Source organism: Colias eurytheme, chromosome 25 (assembly GCF_061535395.1).
Source record: "Colias eurytheme isolate Ceu_HAF_F1 chromosome 25, ilColEury1 Martin Lab GWU primary, whole genome shotgun sequence".
Taxonomy (NCBI): domain Eukaryota; kingdom Metazoa; phylum Arthropoda; class Insecta; order Lepidoptera; family Pieridae; genus Colias; species Colias eurytheme.
This window is the reverse complement of record NC_143004.1, coordinates 6,512,635-6,540,156: the sequence shown is the minus strand read 5'-3', so window position 1 is coordinate 6,540,156 and position 27,522 is coordinate 6,512,635. Positions and strand designations below refer to the sequence as shown.

Below are 27,522 nucleotides of genomic sequence, written 5' to 3'. Positions count from 1 at the left end.
ATATATAGCTTATAGCCTTCCTCGATAAATGGGCTATCTAACACCGAAAGAATTTTTCAAATCGGATCATTTCCCGTTCAAACAAACATACAAACTCTTCAGGTTTATAATATTAGTATAGATCAATAAAGCGTGCTCACCCAGAGCCCGCGGCGTGCTGCCCGCGGAGCAGTAGCCGTCGTCCCGTGCGCTCCTGCCGCCCGGCGTGCCCGAGCTGCGCGCGAGCAGCGCGGGGCTAGCGCGCTGCTCGTCGTACGACGGGACTGTGTGCGTCACCACTGTGCCACTAGACAGCGAAGCCTAGTAGAATACAATTAGGAGAGCATTGAAGAAGTAACACCTACAAAAATTCTAAGCTACGCTACGCGAAGGTGTGCTACGCTAAATTTGAAGCATAAATTGAATATGCATACATAATATGCTACAGCTATAATTATGTCTCGTCGAGAAAATACACAATTTTAAAATAAACATTTGATAGCCGTATCAAAAGCCTTGTTTCCCGAGAAGCAAGCTACGAAACAAAGACACATCACAACGCACTTTCAAACTTGGAAACAGAAGTATTTCTTTCTAAGAAAATTATTCCGGTACGAAGGACCATAAAGATGTACGGTTCGTACACCTGGGGATGCTGCTGATAGTAAAACTAAGCTGCTAAGATAAATGCTTTAATATTGCTATGCTATAATGCTACGAACACACGTACGCGGCACGCGACGTTTTTACGTGAACTAATGCTATATGGAAAATGAAAATGATGTGACACGCAAAAAATGATGTATTTGAAGCAAAAATTGAATATGCATATGCTACAGCTATTATGTCTAGTCGAGAAAATACCCAATTTTAAAATATAAACCAAACAAGGCTTTTGATACGGTTATCAAAAGCCCTTGTCTTCCCGAGAAGCAAGCTACGAAACCGTAGACACATCACAACGCACTTTCAGACTTGGAAACAGAAGTATTTTTTTCGAAGAAAATTACATACAGCTAACAATGAATAAAACAAAAAAATAAGATAATGATTTAATAAATAAATACCATAGTAGGGACGGTTTTATCATATTTATCGCGCTCGAAGTTGCGTCGTAGTGGCAGAGAGCTGGTGAGGTCTGGGCGGTGGCAGCTCACATCGACTTCCTGTTATAAATGATTTCTTTTTTTTTATAAAATACCTATCTAAAATGTCTAAAGGATAAACTGTTTTCTTAGAAACTAAATCACCAAAAACCAAATAAACGCATCTGAATTATGAATCCATACAAATAATACAAACAAGTTAACAATAGCAATCACGTACTTGAGTACGGAGGGGAGAGGAATCCCGACGGGACTCACTGCTTGAAGACCTGTTGCTCCCATCTGAAAATAAATCGCTTTTTGTATATTTTTTTAATATTCAACATACAAAAACTTGTAGCAAATAATCAATATTTTCTAATACCTTTTACAATATCCCAACTAAATGAAAGCACATCTAGTTACCCTAATTAAGAATTCTCCTCAATAATAAAAGAAAGCATGTCCTAATAAATATTTATCTTTATAAAAATTATCTTATAATAAAACAATATTTTAACCAAACTATACAACTCATCCCTAAAACGGGATGAATAAAAATTACAAATATTACGCATACCATCATTATACTTATTCATATATCTACAAATTTAATACAACAAACACCAATAAATCTACCAACCCTCGAAACAAATAAATGTTCTCCTAAATAACACGGAAAAGTGTGGGTGTTTTACAACGCAATGCACTAAGCACAGTTCACCTCGAAATCAATCATATGGATAAAGCATTCAGGGTCATCCTGTAAAAAACAGACACGTGTAGGGGTTTATCACTAAAATATTTTCTCTTTTTGTTTCCATGGAATTTTGTTCGATTCTGAATGCATTGAACAATAATTACTGAACCATCTGATTAATGCATGCTCTAAGCCTCTAAGGATTAATGTGTTCTGGGAATTTTGTCTGTTGTGTAAGGATAGGATAACAGCTGAAACATTGTATATTTGTATTACCTATAACTTTTTGGATAACACACACATTTTTACTATGTACAAATGTCTAATGCTAGGGTCAAAACGATAATTTTGTATAGATTGTCCGGGTAATTGATAATTTTACAGAAAATCGAAAGAACTTGCAGACGGCAGTACAAATTTATATACAAATTATTTCCGTAATATTTCCCCTACTTTTTAAATAAATAAGATACTAATATATGCGGCTACGGATAAATAAGCCAATGAGAAATACTTTATTATAAAACTACCCTCTTTCCCCAGCAACTACAAAAACAAAGAAACTTAAGACATTCCAATACAATCCAATAAAAATGTCATAACTATATTGAATTGCTGTAGTTTAGAACTTATAATAGAGGATTTAAATGGCCTTACCTTCTCGCAACTCGCCCGCCCCTACACTGTTGCCCAGTATGGGCATGCCCGCCATGTTGCTATGATCTGATCCGCATCATACCATAACTGGAAAAAGGAATAAAATATAGCATTCTGTTTCCATTACGAATATACTGGTAAAAATGCTATGTTTCTAAGAACTTCGAAATTGAAGTTCGCAGGTTGTTGCAGGGGGGGAAGGGGAATTTTTTTTACCATTTTACAGAGGATGGAAAACATTTCAGTAGCTTTTTTATTAAATAATAAAAACTAAAAGAGATGCACCTAAACAATATGATGACAACACTTCACGAGCGTTCTCTTCCATTTTTTTTTGCCTGTCAGGTTCATAATCACGTCTAAGTATGTATGTGGACGAACAGCAGCTTCAAAAACTTTATAGAGATCGTATTTATTTGGGCGTATCTAATCCAACCATATTATTTCTATGTGAATAATACTTCCATTCCCAGCATACGTACGGGAAAACCAAGATAAATTAATTTATGTATGTACCTTCATTATTCCCCGTAACTCAGATTTGCGTATCAAAGCCGTACAGATATTACTCAGAAACTAATTGATTGACAGCGTGTTCTAAACTATTTATATGTACCTGCAAATAATATAGTTGGTACTGAAAGTTCGAACCTGTGGTTGTTTTCTATGGAAACTTGTACGGTTTTCCTTGAAGTTTGCTTTGCAAGTTATAGCTTGTATTGGTAAACAATCTATTGTTTCAAGTGTACTATATTATATATAGTACCTATACCAACTGAGACTTTTATGGAAGAGGAGGGAAAGGACCAGTTGCGTCACTAAGTGATTAACGTCATCTTATACCGTAAAGGATATTTTCTTAATTAATTATCCAAGTAACTACGGGTTAATTGTTGCTGCTTACAGAAAATGCATGTTGCAGGATATAAATATACCTACATACCTAATAAACAAAAATATAGATGCTACATAACTAAAAATGAGACTGATGATAAATACAACTCCACACCAAAGAGACTCCACAATTGAAGCAAACGGTACCAACAAATATAAGGAAAAAAACTAAATAATTACACATTGCATTATGAAGAAAGCTTCACTAATCATAAACAACGCATGGTTAAGGAATCGGTTATTGAAAATTTATATTGCCCGTTTGTAATTCATTTTAAAAATAATTTTAACATATACGTAGCGTCCCTCCAAATTCAATAAATACAGAATCGATTTAATATTACCTATCGTAAAGATAAGTGTGGATGGCGAATAAATATTTTATTGTCCATACAGGCACATAAAGATACACGTTAAATGAATATACGTTTAATAAAGATGGACTACTATGAACATATTATATTATTTATCCATATCTTGATGTACATTCTTATTCTTCCTCTTTTCTGTTCATAGAATAAAGGTAATGTAAATGATTAAGGGCTGATTTTTCAATCCTTGGTTAAAACTTATTCGCCGAATAATGTATAAAACTACCATTTAAAAAACGTATTCTAATTTCCCGTATTTGACAGTTTACGTGACATTTTAATATTATCGTGTAATACTTTATTGGACGGATAAGTTTTATCCAAGCATTGAAAAATCGGCCCTAAGGAAATATAACGTTTATTGGAGATTCAGAGTTGAATAATGCCATCTTTAAAAGACCCTATGAAACTATTGTAAGTACTGGTTATAGAAGAAGTCCAAAAATGTTATATTTTTGTAAGAACATAGTTTATTTCTTTGAAATAAATTACGCTGAGTTTACAATTACTGAGCGTAATCTCATCTTATATGGTCGCTTTAAATTAAGCACAGAAATACAGTTTTAAGTTATTTTAAAGCTTACAAAATCTCCATTCTAGAAACATAAAATTTTACAAGACGAAAAAGTGCAGAGCGTCTCACACATAAGTAACTATCTGTAACAGTAATTTATTACAAAAATCTGCAAGCAAGGGAAAATATGAGCACTCGTAAGTCGTACCGTGTTTAATGTAGCATGTGTTTTGGTTGATAACACGGTTCAAGCTCTTATCTATGTTAATAGATGTGTTAATGAGGGTTCCTACTTTAATGGGAGCGATTGAGGAAAATTTGAGTGAAATTTTCAATGGTAATTGTTATTGTCAATTGAGATGAGTCTTCGTATGGTAGCCGTTAAATTTAGAAATTCAAAATTAGCAAAAGATGCTCAAAAGATATATTGAAAGTATTGAAATGTTATTTTTGATGAAGATGAAGAGATTAATAAAGGTGTGAAATATTACGGCTGTGGTGAAGAAAGCTCAAAACATCAATTAAATATTTTGAAAATTACGTGAACAGAATACCAAAGAAACTAGGAAAAAGCAAAATCTATAGCATTTTATAATATTTATTTTATAGAACATGAAAAAGCAATTAATTTTATTTTCGGGTTATAATAATTAACATACGTACGTACTACGTAGGTACACTAAAATATACTTCAGGGTTAAACCTAAATATGTAGGACAAATAAATCTCGATTCTCCCATTCCGCTTATCACCAAACCTTACAAAGGGGTGCATCAACAAAGGTTTGCTTAATGAACTGTCTCAAGATATTTCAGACCTTTAGAGGTCTGGAATTGATCTAGATAACCCTATCACAGATAATATAAACTTCAGCTTCACTACATAGTCACATAATTGATAATAATTAATAGTAGGTAGCTAATGACATAGTATAAAAAAGTCGCTGTCCTGCCCTATGTATGCTTTAATCTTGATGTGTTTTAAAGTGAAACTTTTATTACATCGTCTCAAACTTTTTGGTCTGTGTAGCGCATGTCGCGTGTATCGCGGCTGCCGAATAGGTATACCTACTCGGCAGCCGACCGACACGCGACATGCGCTACACAAAGCAGTGTTCAGTTTCACTTTTACCGTGGTTTCATAAAACCACACAACATTTTTTTTTTCATAGAGTAGTTCTAGAGGAAGGTTTTAGTATATAAAGTGTTAAGTTTTAAACAAAGCGGGTGAAGCCGTAAAGCTATATACACAAAACGCAAAAATGACTTACTAACTGAAATTACTGGTCAGATCTGGGCACACAGATAGCCACTATCATGTCTGGTGCACTACATACAAAAGTCGATTAATGCCATCCGTCTACCAATAGATGCCGCTAAGTGTATCATTTTAACCAGCAAGAAACAAAATTAGATTTAATTGCAATTTCATTGCTTTTTATAATTTTTTACATACTTTTGTAAATGGAACCTACCTATTTAATTTAATTTTCACTCGATTTTAACTAATTTTACAGAAAAGTTTATATTCAAAACAACGCCATCTCATGAAACTACTATAAACAAGTTATTCTCCTCCGATTTGGCGATGCTAAACGAATACTAGATGGCACTAAGACGTTTTTACGTTACTTTTCACGTTTTTAACACAGACTAATAATAATATCACAGACCACAGACTAATAATAATATAATATGTACTACGTTTTTAATACATAACCTCATTGCCTTTGCAGTACCTATAAAAAATATTGTAAATGGGTTAAAGCCGTTATTAATTATTACTAACTGCGTTCCTGTAGCGGCTTATATTAGGTAGGTACCTAGTGTATTGATCGTTTTCATACGAAAAATGAATTGTCGGAAAACTTGCGAGATTGTGTGAATATTTGATTGCAAGATCTCATTACAAAATAATATACATAATACAACCTATACTTAAACCGTAGTAAGTATATTATTTCTAGTCACATTTAATTATAAGTATATAAATTATAAATAAATATTAAAGGACAATATTACACAAATCGACCTAGTCCCACAGTAATCTCAATTAAGGCTTATGTTGTGGGTACTATAGTCTGTCCACTACAAGGGCGGATCCAGCTTTAGTGCCAGGGGGGGGTCACATAGACGTGGTCAATTTTCAAAAGCTATATTTTGGTAATTTAATTGATACGTAGATTTAAAAAAAATGGTCAAGTGCCAGTCGGATTGGCGAACCAAGAGTTCCGTACAAACATTTTTATATATGTTTTAATATTAAATTTATGCTTTTTGCGATTTTTTGAAATAAAGATTAAATATCAAGATTCTGTGTTCACGGGAAGTACCCTGTAGGTTTTGATTCCTGGCAACACTTGCGAATGTTGATAAGCATGAAATGTATGTTTTAGCAATTTTTCCTCCATCTGTGCTGACATTGCTTTTAACTAAATTTCAGAACTCTGTGTTCACAGGAAGTATTACAATACAAGATTTTGATTCCCTTGCGATAATGTCGAAATTTGCGATAATTTACGGCATAAGTGGCTGTATCTTTTGATTGCGTTGGCTTATAAGTTTGATTTTTTCACAGCTATAAGGAACCGTAGATTTGAGTATTCGGTATGAATTTCAGATTGATACCTCCACGCGTTCTTTAGAAAAAGGGTCTTCACAGGCAGACAAACTTGAAAAATATACATTTTTTGCAATTATTCCTGTATCTGTACTATAAGATGTTCCTTTGTACCGAATTTCAAGATTCTGAGTTTACGGAAAGTACCCTGTAGGTTTTGAGTTTTGATTCCCTTGCGAATGTCGAAATTTGCGAAATTTTTCGGCATTTACGGCTGTATCTTCTGATTCGTTGACATAGAAGTTTGATTTTATTATAGCGTAAAGGTATTTTAGACTTGAGTTTTTGGTATGAATATCAAGTTAATACATGTCAGCGTTCATGAGTAACAGGGTTGTAAGTTAATTTTTTTTTAATATTTTTTTATATTATAATCTAAGGAAATTATAATTAGTAAACAAAGTCGTTGTCTCTGTGCCTATGTCCCTACTCCCTATGTATGATTAAATCTTTAAAACTACGTAACGAATTTCGATGTAGTTATATGCAGCATTATAATTTATATGGTTTTAGAGAAAGCGGGCGAAGCCGCGGGCGGTAAGCTAGTCTGCGTTATAAGACGTTTGATTGTACTAAATTTCATGACTCTGTGTGCTCGGGAACTACCCTGTAGGTTTTGATTTCTTAGGGAGTGTCGAAAAATTTCAGCAATTACAGCTGCATCTTTTGATTGCGTTGGCTAAAACGTTTGAATTTTTCACAGCATCAAGGGACTGATGATGGATCATCATACATCAAGGACCGTAGGATTTCGACATAAGCAAGGGAATCAATACCTGCAGGGAGCATCCTGTCCCGTAAACACAGTCTTGAAATTGAGTAAAAAGTATCGTGTTATAGCACAGATGTAGTAATAACTGCGAAAATCCTAATTATTTAATTAAATTAAATAAAAATATATTTTTTAAATAATTTTGAACTTACAATCCCTTTACTCATGAACGTCTACATGTATTTAATTGATATTCACATCAGAAGTCAGGTCTATAATAACTTAAATCCGTTATTTAATTCAAATTCTATGTCAACGCAATCAGAAGAATAAGCAATTAGAGCCGCATATTCTGTAATTTGCAACTACTTGCAAGGGAATCATCAATCAAAACCTACAAGGTACTTCCCGTGAACACAGTCTTGAAAACAAGCACAGATAAAGAAAAAAATGTATATATGTTTGCTCGGAGTCCTCGGTGCGTGAGTCCGACGCGCACTTGGCCGATTTTTGTTGTAATTTGACTGTATTTTATTGTTCGTTTGAAAAAAAATTGCTATTTTATGTCTTATCCACGAACTGGGATATTTCGATATTAGAGGTTTTGTGTGAAAAGTGTAACAGCAAAAGTTGTAGAAAAAAAATTAATTACATACAACTTTACCATTAAGTACACTTTTTTTATTATTTTTTTTTAAATCGAAAAACCTGTTATTTGTCCTTAAATTACGACCACAGGTCGACCCTAATAAACTTTTTCTATAGTTTTTGTTAAGTACCTATATTCTCTTCCGTTACCGTTTGTAATTGATTTCATTGTTCTATATTACTTTTATGTCTCAAAATTCAATAAAACATCATATTGAACAGTATTAATTTGTTAATTTAAAAAAGTTAATATTAAATTAGTGGTCCACTTAGGTCGTGGACTTAACCCAGGGGGGGGTCATGACCCCGTGACCCCCCCCCTGGATCCGCGCTTGGTCCACTATAAGCTTAGATGTATAATCTAAGGGCGTATTCAGAAAGAAAGCTTGAAACTTATAAGCGCTTATAAGCGCTTATCGGCGCTTATAAGCGCTGGTAACCCGCGCAGGAAAATATATGAACATGCGCTTATAAGCGCTGATCGGCGCCGACAAGTTTGTTGTAACTTGTTGGAACTTGTCGGCGCCTATCAGCGCTTATAAGCGCATGTTCATATATTTTCCTGCGCGGGTTACCAGCGCTTATAAGCGCCGATAAGCGCTTTTAAGCGCTTATAAGTTTCAAGCTTTCTTTCTGAATACGCCCTAAGACTATAAGAATTGCTTTTTGACAGCTCGACGGGTGATACCAGAAGTGATGTTCAAAAGATTATCGATTGTGATACCATTTCAATTATAAATTAAAAATATTATCATAAATCGAATCAGGTACGTAAATAATAATTACAACGTAAACGTACTAATAAGATATGTAATAATAAGACCACATATCTATGCATTGTATGTTAAAACTAAACTAAACTAATATTTTATTATTTATTGGTTTCTATCTTACAATTTGGTTGTCTTTACGTTTAAATTATATAACATAATAGAAGAGTTATTCTGCATCGGATATATTTTACAGAGTATTTCTATCGATTATTATAATCTATCGACCCATCATTGAATAATTCTGTGTAGACATCACTAAGTGGGCGGGACCTGTCCATGAAGAACGATAATTATTTGTATGACATTTTAACATAGACAATACAATCCTTCATAGGCGTGAAGCTGTCAAAAAACAAATAATATAATGGACAGAGTATAGACGATGATAAATATAATTTAATATTTTATAAATACATATATAGATAACACCCAGACCCAAAAACACATAATCAAGTTCATCACACAAATATATTTTGCCCTGACCGGGGATCGAACCCGGGACCGTCAGCTCAGTAGGCAGTTACTTTACCTCTGCGCCAACCGCGTCGTTAAGAATATCAAGAAATCATCCTAATGATAATAAATCGAAACTAAAGTTAAATACCTACCTACGTCATCTTGTTTTATTTTCTAAATAATCCTATCAGATTACCTTTATATGAAGTATGAACCAAAAAGTTTTGAGATTTAAACCGTAGAAAAGGTTTTGAATGATCCTTTGCGTTTTTTTTCTTTATGCGCCTAAAATTAAATATTTCGACATCGATTCCCATAAGAATGAAGTATTTTCCCGTTATAAAAAGTAGCCTATGTTCATCAGGTAGGTATAATTTTTGCTTCGAATGGTGAAATAATTTTTCAAATCAATCCAGTAGTTTCGGATCCTATCCAATACAAACAAACAAACAATCAAATCATTTCTGTTTTGTAGATAAATACGAAAGTTACTCCGTCATAGTAGGACAAAATAGAAAATAGTGGGACCACGAGAAAATAGGTATTCCCGCACGCGTCTGAACCGATTTTGACGGAAATTTCGATATACATACACGGTACATACCTACGTTGAAAAAGGACATCTCAATTTTGTTGCATAAATATTATGTAGTTGGATTCAAGGTGTAGGAACAGGGATTGAATAAGGCACACGGTTGAAGCCGTAGAATGAAAGTTGGTAATTTATAAGATTAATTTATTGTAAAACTAGCGACCCGCCCCGGCTTCGCACGGGTGCAATGCTGATACTAAATACACTACAGAAAAATTGTGAACGTTGTATAGGTATAAAAATATAGCGGCCCGCTCCGGCATCGCACGGGTATAAAATACATAGCCGGGCGGCCGCAAACGCTACGTCCCGCAATTTTTAAATCTGTAATATCTTCGAAAATATTCACTTAAATCATACGGTTTAAAGGGCCATATAGATCTATATTAAATGAACAATGTATCCATGGTATTTAATTGGTTAAGGATTAATGCTGTATTGGTTAAAATCGCTTCGAAAATTAGCCATTATTTGTCGTAAAAAGTAAATGACAAAAAAAAGTTATTGTGGGTTATCCATAAGAGATAGACATATACCATCGCGGACTTTTCTGTAGACCTTTTCAATGTGTATAATACTTAGTACATTATTTTGACAAAACTCGTAGGGTTCAGCCTGCGTTTGCAATGTAAGCGGAATAAATGTAATTTTTTACGACATCACATTAGAAACCTCAAAAATAACAGTACTTCTCCACTACTTAATGGATCTTATTATACATATAAACCTTCCTCTTGAATCACTCTTTCTATTAAAAAAAACCGCATCAAAATGCGTTGCGTAGTTTCAAAGATTTAAGCGTACAAAGGGACATAGGGACATAGGGACAGGGAAAGCGACTTTGTTTTATACTATGTAGTGATGATAAACTAGGTACTTCATTTTACTTAAACATATTCTATTTATCATTCATTGACTTATCATAAACTTTTGAGTCTAGTTAGGTACTAGTACCTATTATGTGAAAATTTTGAAAAAAAATGTTTTCTTTAGGAAATTATTAGCATATTACCTTGTCTTGTGATTAATTTATTTACCTACTTGGTAATAATCGGTCGAACACTTGTTTAAAGTTTATTTTCCTTGTCTTTTCCAGGTAATCTAAATTATTTAATTTTTGCAGTAGGTAATTAATTCATTTCGGCTTGAACAGACAAGGCCATTAGGTGAAGCGAGATTGCCAAATATGGGTGATCTCAGATCTGTAGATTGCCGTCCTGCTGTCGAGCGTTCGCGGTACGGACGCCGCGCTGTTGCCGCACCGTGCATTTTGTATGAAAACAAACGACCGGCCGTGCGCCGTACGACAAACGCACAGCTTCGGCACTGTAGCGACTAGCGGTCCGATACGAAACGCATAAATTGAAAGAGCCATAAGTGTTGGAACAACATTCCACCACCATTTAACCAGTTTAACAAATATTAATAATTTTCGTTTCCAATACCGGAGACATATTTTAAAATCCTGTTCTAACCCTGCATTTGTATCGAATTACAGTTTACACATAAACTTTAATTAAATATTTATTTTATTTACTGGTTATAATATAACATAACATTATATAGACCGTTATTTTCTGCCTATTTATCATTATAATTATAAACATTGTAAGTATATGTTAACGGAAATGTATGTAATCCGTCATTGTATAAAATTCCCAGGAAATGTATATGTAATTCCTAAAATCGCATGGAAATGTGTGAAATAAATTATTTTATAGTACACATTTCCTAGGAAATCCATACATTTCCTAACTAACAGTCGGAAATGTAAAACATCTAAGATATTGGAAGGTACGCGGGACGAGGGGTATGTATGTCGCAATCGGATTGTATAATCCGCCGAATTACAAACGGCCGGCATTTTGTAATATGCCGAAAATTCGTAATCAGAATTTTTTGGTTTGGATAAGGGGGTGGGTTAGGTTAGGTTCGTGTTTTTTAGAACTAAACAGAAATAGGAGCCCCACGAAGTGGGGCTCCGTCAGCTCGCGACCGTCTTTTTGTAGAATGTTTGAAAAAGACGAATTTCGGCATATTACAAAATGCCGGCCGTTTGTAATACGGTGGATTATATAATCCAACTGCGACATGTACACGGGGACAGCAGGACGAGGGGACTGATTACCTTAAGGACGCTGTCACAAATCTGCGTTACTCAAATTTAGGTATTTAACGTCGCAACGTGGTTCGCGGGACATCACGCTCACGTAAACATAGCGCAATCCATTTTATAGACCATCTTTATACTTGATATTTTTTTTTTATATTTTTATTGAAATTGATTCCAGAAGATTACTGGGAACTTTAAAAAATTCATTTTGTTACTTTTATTAGTAGGTACGAATAATACGATCCTTATAAGTATTTTAGTGTATTCAACCAACTTAAAAAAGTGCTAAATAGTGCTAAATAGCTATCCCAAAAACCATGAAAATGACACCCATCACGAAAAAAGTCAAATTTTCGTCAGCGCCATCTTGGATTATAGTTTTGACCTCATATTCGTTAATAGCTACCCCAAAAACCATGAAAATGACACCCATGATGAAAAGATGTAAAATTTTTCGTCGGCGCCATCTTGGATTTTAGTTTTGACCTCAAACTGGTTAATAGCTACCCCAAAAACCATGAAAATGACACCCATAACGAAAAGATGTACAATTTTCGTCGGCGCCATCTTGGAATTCAGTTTTAACCTCATATTGGTTAATAGCTACCCCAAAAACCATGAAAATGATACCCATGACGAAAAGATGTAAAAGTTTTGTCGGCGCCATCTTGGATTAGAGTTTTGACCTCATATTCGTTAATAGCTACCCCAAAAACCATGAAAATGACACCCATCACGAAAAAAAGTCAAATTTTTCGTCGGCGCCATCTTGGATTTTAGTTTTGACCTCATATTGGTTAATAGCTACCCCAAAAACAATGAAAATGACACCCATGACGAAAAGATGTACAATTTTCGTCGGCGCCATCTTGGATTTCAGTTTTGACCTCATATTCGTTAAAGCTACCCCAAAAACTATGAAAATGACACCCATGACGAAAATATGTCAAATTTTTCGTCGGCGCCATCTTGGATTTTAGTTTTGACCTCATATTGGTCAATAGCTACCCCAAAAACCATGAAAATGACACCCATGACGAAAAGATGTACAATTTTTGTCGGCGCCATCTTGGATTTCAGTTTTGACCTCATATTCGTTAATAGCTACCCCAAAAACTATGAAAATGACACCCATCACGAAAAAAAGTCAAATTTTCGTCGACGCCATCTTGAATTGTTTTACCCCACCAATCTATTCAACAACCCATAAAAAAGAGCATCTGAAAAGTATCAAATATTTCAAATCACGAAAACGACAGTGCACGCACAATAATCTTTTTCTAATTCGTTTTATTTTTGGGACAAGGAGCGATACACCCGTCCTTCCAAGAGCGCTTCTGAGCGCGGTCTGACGACCCGCGAGAGCAAAATGTATGAAGAAATCAAGAAGTATTTTTTTAGCTAATAATTGAAATAAAATTTTGATTTAGATACAAAAAAATTATCAGAATCTATAAAGGACTATAATATATCCCTCAATAATTTATAGGTAAGAAGATAGATTAGGCTTTTAATTTTCTTAAAATTGTACCGTTTTAGACCCCATTTTTTTGCATTTTATGCGATCATTGTGCTGGGAAAATCGTATTTCAGCGACAATTTTGTATGACGTCGTACAATTTTTATAAGATGATCGTAGATCTGAATATACATATTATCTTTAAATTAAGATATTACTTTGTTCTCACGTGTAATTGCTTTGAGTTAAAATGGTACCGTAAAATAGCGTTTTTTGTTAAAAATCGGTAATAGCACCCTTAAATAAATGAAAATTTGATTTGATTGAATATAAGTTGATTTAAGAAATGTTAATTAGTAAGATAATATGAACATATTATTATTATTTTACGGTAAGACTGTTACCCGATTGTCTCAATAAGTGCTATAATAAAAAAAATAACAACGTGTTTTATTACAGAAATCATTTACTTTATTTACATTTCCTAATACGATATTGGAATTATATATAATTCCAAGGAAGATTATACATTTACTAGGATATGTATGCATTAAATAGTTTATTAAACAATATTTTATACATTTCCTAAGTGGCATCGGCATTGTACACATTTCCTATTAGTTTGAGACCCATTCGTAAATAAGTCTTCAAATAACGTTTGTTTTATTATCTCGAAACTGCAATTAATAAAAAATGAAAATATTTTTTTTTTAATAACTAATAAAAAATATCCTGTCCAGGATTTTTCCAGTCAAACCATTTTTAATACACTTAATTTATTATAAAATTGGTCTCATTCTATTATCACGCCGTTGCATTTCGACTTATATTCGGATCTTAGACCACTAGGATTTGTATACAATTCCTTGATTTCATACATTTCCGGTAATATAGTTATACATAATTTCATTTTATTTATTTACATTAAGTATATACATAATTACATACTGATATTATATCTACCTATACATATATATATGTATATATATGTATATCATGTTTTAACTGATGTATTTATTTATTAGTATTTATCATATTAATAGAAATATATCTTTCACATAATATACTCATGTTAAATTATCATTATATACAATTCTAGACTGAAACTCCAATAGTCACTTGGGGTCACTGAAAATCAGTGGTGGTGAGGTATTAATCACCTTGCCATCATATACTGAGTTGGCTCCATTTGTCAGGTCACTCACTGCCACATTACAGTTCTTAGGAATAAGATTATTTTTATTTAATTATTTTTCTTTTTATTTCTTTTTGTTTTTCCTTCGTTTATATATGTATCTCGTGTTGTGATCTTGACAATAAATGTGTTTTATTTATTTATTTATTTAATGTCCCTTACTGCATGCTTTTCATGCAGTTGTCCGCACCATATGTATTGTGGTCTTTGTCCATACACACTTTCTCCAAAGCCCTGTTTTGGTCTTGTTTGATGTATAAGCTCCTGTATATTAGTAAAAGTTAATCAAATATTTAATTCTTATTTCTTGAAATTTGGTATAGTATTCTTTGTGTGATACAAATCAAAACCAACAGTCAGGTTAGGTAGACTACAATTTACAAAACTGGCAGGGTTGCCATGCAATGGTTGGTGGTTAATGAAACACTTGACTCGACTGTAAGCTTGTATTGAACTGCTTAAACTGTAGAACAACAGGACTATATATTCTAGACGCACACATACAATAGATTGCACACTACACTGTAAACTGTAGAATTAATATTAAAGACATAGTTCACTATATATTTTGTAGTCTTTGATTATTTATACAACAGACTAGAAATAAATACTATGTATGCGATTATACCTATTCTAGCCATCCATTTTAGTGTTCCTTAAAATTAAGTACATCTTAGTCAAAGGACAACTTATTGTGTGTTTGCCCGTAATGCACTCATAATAATTTTAAGTTGAATGTTTGTCATTCTTTATGTACCAAACGGCCACGGCGCTCATTCCATTTTACTGGTATTAAAACAAATGAAATCCTTCATGATCCCATATCCTTCTTAGTAGCAAATGTAGAAATCCCTTTCTACAATGTTTTTGTGGAGAATCGTATTTACATTTGGGATGGATTAATTCTTCTCCTCTCTTGAACAAATTTGTTATTGCGAACGTGTACAAAATATTATGTTGACAGTTGACAGTTGACACTTGACGCCAAAGACTTGAAAATAAAAGGTACGTGTACATATATTTACATTAGTGCCATCTAGTGGCTCTGGAAGGAAAAGAACATCAAGTCAGTGTTTAACGTGCCATCTAGTGTGTTAAAAGCAAAAGACTAAGAGATATAATCGAACATGTAGTACGTTATTTCCCCACTGGCGCTTTAATTGCGTAAATTCATAGTGCAACTTTTTTTGTATGGAGTGCACCGTCTGTTGTATACGTAGTATATTATTATTAGTCTGTGCCACTATAATGTAGGCATTCGCTTACAAGGGATTTTGATCAATAATTCTTCCCCAAAGGGGATAAATAGTACCCTATTTGGTGTTGAAAGTTTGTACCATGAAAATTTATTAAAGTGAAACTTTTATTACATCGTCTCAAACTTTTTGGTCTGTGTAGCGCATGTCGCGTGTATCGCGGCTGCCGAGTACCTACTCGGCAGCCGACCGTCACGCGACATGCGCTAGGTACCGGCTACACAAAACAGTGTTCGGAACCGTTCGAACAGTTACACTTTTACCGTGGTTTCACACAACATTTTTTGTATTGTAATACCACCTTAGCTAGACGTAAGACTATCTAAGATTATGTCGTAATCGAACTATTTATGCTTAAGTTTTATTTATGATTAATGGTTTTCTGTTAAGATGTTGTTGTGTATATTGCCGATTCATTAATTATTACTTCAAGACCAAAGTTATTGATTTAATTGGAATTCTAGAAATATTTCTATGACGTCATTGTGTAATAATTGTGTTAAGCTATCAAGATTGTTGTATTAAGTAGCTTAGGTAGATATTTATAATTCTTATCTTTTCTATTTTAAAACTAAAAATTCGTTTTAATTATGTTTACATGTAAATTTTCTGTTGAAGTTCAAGTGTGCAAAATTTTGCCATTTAGACCACATTTAAAAAAGCAACCGAAATGAAAAGAACCTCGTCATGTTATTATACATTATTAATCTTCAATACCAATAGATAATATTTATAATAAAATATTGAGCAAGTACAAATGCTAGCACTTTGTTTACCTTTACTTCTGCGAATTATAAAATATTTTTTTTATACAATTAGCAACCGTTCAACATAACAAAAACAAATCGTTCAAATGTAACAATACAGCTTACGAAATTAACGTGAATTTAATAAATGTACCTTCAATCGAAGAGCACTTATAAATTGTGCAAAATCCTAAACATCAATTGTATCTACTGTTAAAAATCTTACAATTAATTTACAATAATTGGTTAATGATACTTTAGAAGAACTCCTATTACTGCTATTCTTCTTTACCTTTGACTATGATTTAGTAAATTATTACAAAATATCATTTTTGTTACTTAAAAGCTTTTCTCGGAACTTTCGCTTCAAATCTACAATGTTTACGCAAACAATATTATACTGATAAATCGATGAAACTTTTCCATAAAATATAGATATCTCTTTATATACAGGGTGTCCCACTATTGGTATACTAAGCGCGAGGGGATTTGTAGTTTTGCATACCCTGATCACGTTAAATATACTTAAACAACAAATTACGTCAAAAATTTTTTGCTACATTTTTCCTGAAAATCCATGTTTTCTTCTCTAGCTTCGCGCAGCCGTCATATACCGCTTCTCTAATGTGAGCATTTTTGTCTATGAAAACATAATCTTAAACGATAGCTCACGTACTGGTGGCAAAGTTGGGCGGGTTGCTTGTTATGGGTGTACACATAGCGTTTTAAGAATTCATCTATTTGAAAAAAAAATGCGTCTGGAATTTTATAAGTATTTTTTACGTAGGTACTCAGCGTATGCAAAACTATAACCTCCTTTGAGCTTAGTATACCAACAGTGGGACACCCTGTACATAAGAACTTATAGGTACTAGTAATATGACCTTCAAAATCATCATATTCTTTATTATCTTAATTATTAAACCAATTATTTAAACCACAATATTATATCAACTGAATTTTAACAAAATTACTGTTACAGAAAGCTAAGCGAAATCTGGTAAATTCACTAATGTACTCAGTGCTCTGCATTAGGTTATCTTATGACGTAAGATAAGACTGATCTTCGAGTGTTCCGAATATACTTAGATGTGTATTAAGATCTATCAGTATGTTGGAACAAGTATTTTACTATATGTAACGATTGGTATGGAAAACCAATAAAATTATAACACGACGAAAAAAGTAAAATATGCGGGAAATATGCGTGTAATGTCATTTTGACAGTGCAGTACTTAGTTTAATAATTTAAAAAAAAATATGTAATAGATAAAAATAATATTATTTTATGGAAGCGTTAAATAATAGCACATAATAGTATCGCGTCGATTCAAATTATTTGAAAAATATAAGTCATTATCCAGATTCCAGAATATAGATTAATTTTTATTTTAAATCAATATACAATTGAGTAAAGCAAATCATATATTTAACGTTCCTGTATTATTCGAGATTTCTGCACAGCTTTTGATTTAACTAGATATTTGTACAATTAAATTGCATCGCATTTCGCACCTTAGGCGCGGGTCAAACACAAGCGGCGCGGGCGCGGGCGTGCCATAAGCGCACCTCTTGAATCTGTTTTGCACCACGTCCTTCTTATACATTTTGTATGAAAGAATTTTGGACAGGCGCGGCGTCGAGACGGCACGCCACGGTTGTGCCACGGTTGCGCCGCCTTTCCAAAATTATTTCATACAAAATGCCAATAGCGCACCCGATGCACGCCGGCAGCGCGCCCGATGCGCGCCGCGCCGCTTGTACCTATATGTCCCGCGCCTTAAATGTATTGTTCAGTAAACATTATTTGCGAGACGTTATTTAACGCAAATGTTCACATAACCATAGATAATATATACTAGTATACATATATACTATACTAGTACATAACTATAGTAAAGGAAACTAAACATTAGCAGCGTCTATTTATAAATATTCATTGAAGTGAGTTAATAACATTAAGTTACCTTAATAATTTCCTTCCCTTAATATGTCAATCAGCTTTTATAATTTTGCTTACGACGTGAGACAGGAAATTTTGTTCTCGTTATTTAATTTGGTTCTTTGATTTAATAATTATATGAATATAGGAAAATTATAGGAATAAGTATATACTAAGTTCAGTGACTGAACTTCAGTTGTAAGAGAGCTTATCGCGTCCATAAAAATAAACGTATTAAAAAATGTAGATCCTTGCTTGCATTGTTGTTTTTTTCGTGACGTATTATATAAAGGTAATGAAAATAAAGAAATAAAAATTCCTGAAAATCACGCTTCAAAAATAAACACTTATTAAATTATCATAATTTTATCCCTAATCCTTGATAATTATCAAAAGTTTGAATTAAATTTGTCTCTTTAAAAGGGCTCAAAATCGAGTCTATAGGATTCGGTTACAACATACAATACGGGTGATGCTAAGGGGTGAAGCTAATAAAATCGTGTCGAAAATACAACGAACCAAAAAATATTTCTAACGGTCAATAAGCTGAATTTTATATTTTTACCAGGCCATGAAAAAAACTAAACCAAGATATGAATATCAGTAATTAGTACGCTTGTTTCGCAAGTGATATGAATGAAACAATAGGTCTAATTAATTGCTTGTCATTGCCGTCTATAAGACCTAATAAATGTGTTGAATAAAACATGCGGTATATTGACTTGCATATCGATTTATTTCGTATAAAAATATATGATAAATAAAATACGATAGTTTTTTTGGATATGGGGATAGGAGGAACAACTCTTTTAATTCAATAAATATGTATCAAAATTATGAATTAACTTATAACTTTCATAAATGTATTTTTTAAGGTAAGTGTTAACATTTAACAGTAATATAAAGTTAGTCTCTGACAATATTTCTTCAATGTTAATTCCTAAAATCGACGCCCCTCGCGAATAATCCGGTAATGACCTATTACGGGGTTTTTCATGTTATGCGTTTTTCGGCATCTAGAAGTTAAAATACACCATGTAAATTTTTTTCAGAATTTTTCTATCTTTATTTACGAAGATATGAAAAATTACGCGTATATTCCATAAAATAACATTAAAATGTATTTTAAACGAATAATATGGTTTTAGATCTTTACGAAAAATAATAGCAATATGCTTCGACAGTAAACATTGTTACGATATTATTCAGGTAAATATTTTTCTACATTATATAAGTAAGTGCTAGTACAGGCTTATTCGGGGTTTTATTAAGAAATCGATTTCCAGATACATTCATTATGGAGTGCAAGTATGCAAGGTATTGGTATGTAAGGTATTATGCAAGGTATAAACACTTTCTATTACTGAGCAAATGATTTACACGGCCTTAGAAAAATTAAAAGAGATGAAAGTTTGATAGATAAACGAGGCAGGCATCAGAATAGACCACATCGAAACCTTCATCTTCATTAGATGCTGGTCGTCCGACTCAGGTTCTACCTGCTGCCCACAATTATAAGCCCCCATCAGTATGGCTTCATGCCACAGAGGAGCACCGAGGACGCCCTCTATATACTGGTGGGCCACATCGGAAATAAGAGGGAGGAGAAGAAGATTTCTGTTGTGGTATTTCTGGACATAAAGGGAGCCTTCGACAGCGCCTGGTGGCCAGTCATAAAGGTGCGGTTGGCCGAAGTTGGGTGTCCGGGGAACGAAAGGCGGGTGATCAGCAGATACCTGAGTGGAAGAGGTGTGAAAGTTACCTAACTTTCACACCTCTTGTACCCCGCATACCTGCGGGTGTGAAGTGAGTAGAGAGACCAACAAGGGGTGCGTGCAGGGTTCCATAGGTGGGCCGCTCCTGTGGGTCCTCTGCTGTGGATGTTAGAGGAGATGGATGTGTTTTGTCAGGCTTTTGCCGACGACATTGTGCTAGTGTTTGATGGAGATACTGCTTTAGGAGTAGAGACGAAGACAAACTGCACATTGAGGAAAATTGACGAATGGGGTGTCAGGAATAAACAAAAATTCGCACCACACAAGACATGTGCCCTGCTCTCGACACGAAAATTAAAATTTGACATGCCACGACTTGTAATGGGGAGTGTGGACATCCAATATTTCGAAAGTATTAAGATACTGGGCCTTACTATTGATGGCGGCCTGACATTGACCGAAACGTCGGGAGCGTTTGCAAAAAGGCAATCGCCCGTTATAAGCTATTAGCAAGAGCAGCTAGAGTAAATTGGGGCTTAACCCCCAAGTAGTTAAGACTATATATATATCGCAGTTATAGAACCGACTATCTTGTATGCATCAGCAGCGTGGGCACCCACTACGGAAAAGATGGGGGTCCAAAAGAGGCTTAACACCGTTCAACGGGGTTTTGCCCAGAAGATCTGCAGAGCATATCGGACTGTCTCCCTGAACTCTGCGATGCTGTTGGCTGGGATTCTCTCTCTTGACCTCAGGATACTCGAAGCTTCGAGGCTTTATGAGATCAAGAGGGGTGTGTCGCACCCGGCGGTGTTGAGGGACAGGGAGGTGGAACGAATGGCTCTTGCGATTGAGGAACCACATTCGGCAGAGCAGGTAGAGCTGGGGCTCGGCTTGATAAATGAGAACACCTATGCTGACGTGGTTAACAGCCACGTCCACAGGGTCTATACGGACGGCAGCAAGATTGAGGGTCGAGTCGGAGCCGCCCTTTCCGTATGGAAAGGTGATGCCGAGACAAAGGCCATTAAGCTTGCGTTGCCACCGTATTGTACCGTCTATCAGGCTGAGCTCCTAGCGCTCAAAAGAGCAGTAGACATAGCCTGCAAGAGTGGAGCGGCAAAGGTCGGTGTCCTTATTGACTCCAGATCGGCGCTCCAGGCGGTTACCCTGAGTTCCCCTCATCCCCTGACTGTACAAACACGGGCGGCCCTCCGAAAAGCTGCATTGCAGAGGCGGGAGGTCTCCCTGTTTTGGATTAAGGCGCACGCAGGGCGGGGAACGAACGGGCAGACGAGTTAGCCAAGGAGGCCGCTCTGGGGTTGAGGAGGTCCGAGGTAACCGGATTACGATCTGTGTCCTGTTTCATTCGTCAAGCGTATTTTCAAACAGGCTACGATCAGCGAATGGGATAGGAGATACGATGTAGGAGGAACGGCCGGAGTCACGAAGCTCTTTTTCCCAAGCGCTGCTGCTGCATAGAAGGTAGTCGGGAAAAAGACATCACACACCACACCATACAAGTACTGACTAGTCACGGTGGATTCGCATTCTGTGAGGTTCTGATGAGGATTCTGATTAAATTTTTAACTGTAATAGGACCATAGTATAAGTTTCATGATTATGTAATCATGTGTAATAGTCGTGTCTTCAGTGCAGTGTCTATTTTTTATAATAATAATAACTATCGTGTTTTGTGAAACAATCCAAAGTTGTTTCATTTACTAAAATGTCCAGTATTTCATAAAATATACTATCATAATCATCAAATAATACTTAAGTAAACTATTCGAATAAACAGTAGGTAATAGTTATAACAATAAAATGTACGTTACTGTTAAACAATCGAATAACCAAATAATAGATTATTACAAATGTTCAGTATACAAAACAAATAACACGAATATTAGCGCAACAAGATATTACTGTTGCCGTCGAAAATATAAATTTACACGAACAATATCGTAAGTGACATTACTGACGCTTGACCTACACTAGTATAGTAAAATGCATCCAGCTAAATTTATAACGAAGCCCTTGGGACTACTTAAATTTTGTTGAAATAACCAGATAGCTGAAAAAATTAGCTTCCATATGCGATATTAAAAGTCTCTGATACTTGTTGTTTAATGGAGTTATTAAGGAAAAATGGTTTTTTTTATTTTTCCTGAACATTTTCACTTTTACGATTACCGGATTATTCGCGGGGGGCGTCGAAATTATCTCGCTATACCCAATTTCAAGATCGCAAGTGTTCGCGTGATTAATATTAAAACATTACAAATATAAACATAAGATATACCTACAATGTGTATCTAATACGATTTACGTCGCTCTACTTACTATTATTTCAGCATTATTCCATGATTCTGAAAGCTAAACGTGGTTCCAATACCTATATAAAATTGTATCTTATTTTTCGTAGATACCAAACCGTTTCCATATAAATTTACTCAGTACCTATAACCTAATCACTATCATATTATCTGTACTTTAGCCGCCACCTTCTTGGCCGCCACCAAAGAAAGTTATGTCAAAGAACACGCTAGTACTCGACTTTCGTGGCTTAAGTATGATACATTAACCTCTGTTATTCCATCCCATACCCACGTAAACTATCCACAACACTCATACTAAATTGTGTTCTGACTAACAGATTTGTGACACGAATCTCAAACCCCTATAGCAGGGTTACACGTGCATGTAAGCTTCAATTAGTGTCCGATGTTTTGAACTTTTATTGCCACGAAACGTATCATCTATCGATGTATGTGCAAAACTAGTAGATTAAAACTCGCCTGTATAGGGAATGTTCGGTCGAAAGGATTAGTGAATATAAATGACTACAGCACTATTGAATTTGTAAATTATCCTTTACTAGCTGCGCTCCGCGATTTCACCCGCGTCGCTCCGTTCCTGTTGGTCTTAGTGTGATGATATAATAGCCTATAGCCTTCCTCGATAAATGGGCTATCTAACACTGAAAGAATTTTTCAAATTAGACCAGTAGTTCCCGAGATTAGCGCGTTCAAACAAACAAACAAACTCTTCAGCTTTATAATATTAGTATAGATATGTAAAAGTTTAAAGTATGGATGCTTGTTGCTACTCTACGAAAAAACTGCATGATTATTTTACAGAGATAGGCAACTTTTATCCGGGTGCCATGAGAATAATAATATTATTAGTATAGAAATAAAAAAGAAACATCAAGTTGATAAACAACGAAATAGACTATTATAATACAGATACGAATTATGACCCTAGTTTAGTCAGTATACAAAATCATTATGTTCTAACAATGAATGAAAAACCATTTCATATTTACGTCCAAGAAAAGCGATACTATAATTTCATTTGAAAAGCCATTGCGACTTGAATTCAAGGAAATATTACTTCCATCAACCTGGCGTTTGATTAAAGTACCTCATTTACTCTAAATAGCCAATAAACGATCATATTTCCCAATATCCGAAGTTATTTTAATTTCCGCGACATCTTGTTATGTCTTTACGACGCCTGTTACAGTCATAAGACTTTTATGATACTATTTGGTGAGCTTCATTTTTACCTGACTACGACGAAGTCAGGAGAGATATGTACAATGTATATTCATTGAATGCTCTGAATGCAAGTATAATTAATGTTTATCCGCTTATTGCAAGATAATTTCAACTATTTATTTGTGTTTGAGTGAGTAAAATCCCGTGGGGTAAAGGGCAGATGCATTATGCATACATCTGTTTCACTGATCGATTTTCTTTAGGGACAAATAAGTGATCAGCCTTCTGTAGTAAATAAATAATAATAATAAATTTTAAATTTATTTTTCAGGAAACAGGTACAGCATTCTGTCTGTGTCCTGCCAGACTGAGACATTTTGCACGCCTCATAAGCGAAGCGTTGAGGTGGGTACAACTGTCACTTCGCGCAAAACATCTGATTTTTCAAACTTAAAATGTCTTTATGTATCATACATTGCACTTGTAAGATAATACATACACACACATATTAAGAAAAAACACTATTTTTAACATTCATGATATTTTTCATGTCATTTTTGTTATTTAAACTAGTTAAAAAACAGTTTAAAAAAGTTCTGTCTTGGACGTCCGTGTGTCTGTATGTGCGGAGGATTTTCTTGTTAACACGATAGCGACCGAAATACTTTACTAATCGAGTCTTTTTTTTTTCTCTTACGCTTGAGTATGCTCAGGAATAGAACCCTTTCATTTTTCAGGGTCTGATTCGATGTGGTTTAATTGTTATTAAATAAACAAAAATAATAATTGATAAATAATTATTAAAAAAAATTATGAGGCGTGCACTTTTGGATTTTCCAAATTATTTTTTTCTTCGTCTTCACTGGAAATCGAACCCAGGACCCATCGGTTCTACGCTCACGTGTCAACCACTGTACCAAGGAGGCGGTGTGTTTCAGTAATCATAATTAAATGCGGTAGGTATCATTAGATGCGGCGCTGGCTTCGTTCTAAAATCAAAATTTAAAATGGTGATTTTTTTCGTAATTAGCTTTTAACTTTTGAGACGTTTTTCATTTAATTAAACCCTGTGGTTGTCAACCCTTAAATTAACTAATATAAACTTTGAAGTAGATAAATGTGTAGAAAGTTTAATTATTGTGTTGCGCCGGATTCGAGACGAGAATAACAATTAAAACATGTACAGATAAATAGATAATAATTACAGATACATTCACGAAAATTAAAATAATTCATAAAAGTTTCAGTTAACGTACATATTATTGTTAAATAAATAATATTGTTTGGTAAAGAATTGAATAGAATAATCGATTTGTAAAAAATCAAACGCGGTCTAACTAAGCCACTATAGAGAAGCAGGTCTACACTTTCTAACTGAATTTATTATCATCCCGTGCAATAAAATCCATCTATCGGCTGTCCTTCCTCTATAATACTGATACTGGGCAGTTTTTTACAATGAAAGTACAACAATAATATAAAAACTATTAATTTAATTTTGATAAAAGTTTGGTTGAATTTTAATAAAAAGTTCAGTAAGTATAAAAAATATTAATAAAAAACATCACAATTCGCAATTTGCATTTAACACGTTCACTGCGGCACCTAAAATGCCAAACTTACCGTTGTTGCGGCATGTCTTCCATACTTCACATCGGCAAGTTCACCACTGTGCGTCATGAGCCATTTTTATCACATCGCACCTTCTGACTTTGAAGGTTAATAATTTCATGAAATTTCAAGATATTTCAAAAAAAATTTTTTCAGATAGTAGTATATATAGTCTAGTATATACCGCATAAATAGCTTTTAGTTTGACCCAATAGTTTAAAAGATATGAGGGAAAATGTAAACCCCTGATTTTGTGAAAAATTATTTGCCATCCCGCACTGCGTTGATACGGCATGTTTACAGTAATAGCGATGGGAAACACTGTAAAATAAAACATCGATATCGATATAAATCAATTTTGTATATTTCAGTTAACAGATAACGAGATTGTCGATACAAAAAAAACACATATAAAACAAGGTACTTGATAGAGTACTATCAGGAAATTGTTCAGTAACTTTTGTTTTAATTTGTTCAGTAACTTTTGTTTTAATGTTTTATATTATTTTCACAACTGTCATCACATTTTTGCATTTATGCTACGAAATAAAAGAAAATAAAAAAACTAAAGCCTCTAAGGTATCATTGTCATTTAAAAATTTGATAACGACGCGTGCCGTTCTGGTACATCACTATGCGAGACTGACACGCGGCGCGCTCGCAGTACAGTGCGGCATGAGGTGCTTGTCCATGGCAAAATATTTGACATACCGCACATAAAAGAAACAGTTTCTTTTCTATCGTTGTGTCCAATATTTTGCCATACGATTTTTAAACTAAATTGAGTCCTACGTCAAACTGTGATCACAAAAATATATTTGTCTCTTTTCTAGTCATTGATTAACATATAAAAAACCTCGCCGCACCACGGTGAAAACTGCGATTTTGGGCGCCGCACTGTGGTGTAGTCGCTGATGGCCCGATACTGGACATGCCGCAGTGAACGTGTTAAATTAAATTTAGTAAATATCATTTATACGAAAGTTCTAGAAAATAAACCAAACATATTTTATCTCCCTAAAAATTACGAACTATGTATAAATCCAAAAAATAGTTGTACTAAAGTTCATTTCTAAAATACTTTCGCTAACAATGAAACTTATCAACAGACGTTTAAATACTTAACCGCGAGTTAACCGCAGAGTTCGCAGACCTCCGCTAGTTTACTTCAAACAATAACTCTACTCTTTAGAATATTGCAGTTTCTTTAACTTTATTTCGGTAAAAAAACACTTAAAGATGAATAATTCATTTTACAATTATTGTACTTACACTGTATGTATATGTGTTATATGAATTATTATTGTGGTTTAACCACGGTTTAACAATGAAATGTAGAAACTTTAAACTTACGCATTAAATTCTTGTAAATATCAATAATTACCTTATTTGTCATGATCCGGTTTGTACCTAGTAGGTAACTAATAAAATTTAACTTACTAATTATTGCACCGATATTAAACAAATTTTAAATAACATGATTTATAAAGCTAATTTTAAAATTGCATTTAAAAAACGAACGCGCCAAAACTAATTTCTTTTTTTTTCGATCCACAGAAAAAAAATTATAATCTATGACTTACCTAAACATAGAACTATAGACCGACCGGTGTGAATAAACTTTGAGTGGCGTAGGCGTGCATCTGCAAGCAGATAGGACAGACGACTGAAATGAAGGACCTAGCGGAACAAGGATGAGGGATCCGCTTTCACGGTGTTTCTGGGGCCCTGGTAAAGTGGAGAGGCCCTAGTTTTTACTAGATGAAGATATTTGTGGGATGTTTAATTTTAATACAGTACGTTTTAGATGTTTACGTTTTAGAATTGAGGTATAATTTATCATTTTAGAATTTCGATAAGTGGATAACATATTTTAAGTAGGTAATCGTTGAATTATAATATTGGTTGAATTCTTAATTATCGGATATAATTACGATTTATATTGCAAATAACTTTAATTAACATCCACTACTTCTCAACTA

At 34.2% G+C, this 27,522-nt stretch overlaps 1 protein-coding gene across 1 annotated transcript in view; it reads right to left on the bottom strand.

Moving 5' to 3' along the window:
- LOC149897716 (sodium-dependent noradrenaline transporter-like) overlaps positions 1-27,189 on the bottom strand; it is a 53,268-nt gene extending 26,079 nt beyond the window's left edge. Inside the window, exons 1-5 of the mRNA XM_090116003.1 lie at positions 27,124-27,189; positions 2,422-2,508; positions 1,306-1,367; positions 1,047-1,145; positions 141-300 (exon numbers count right to left, since the gene is read on the bottom strand). Of these exons, the coding sequence (XP_089972129.1) occupies positions 141-300; positions 1,047-1,145; positions 1,306-1,367; positions 2,422-2,476 (376 nt within the window). The 5' untranslated portion in view covers positions 2,477-2,508; positions 27,124-27,189. The remainder of the gene's footprint in view (positions 1-140; positions 301-1,046; positions 1,146-1,305; positions 1,368-2,421; positions 2,509-27,123) is intronic.
- Positions 27,190-27,522: the final 333 nt, after the last annotated feature.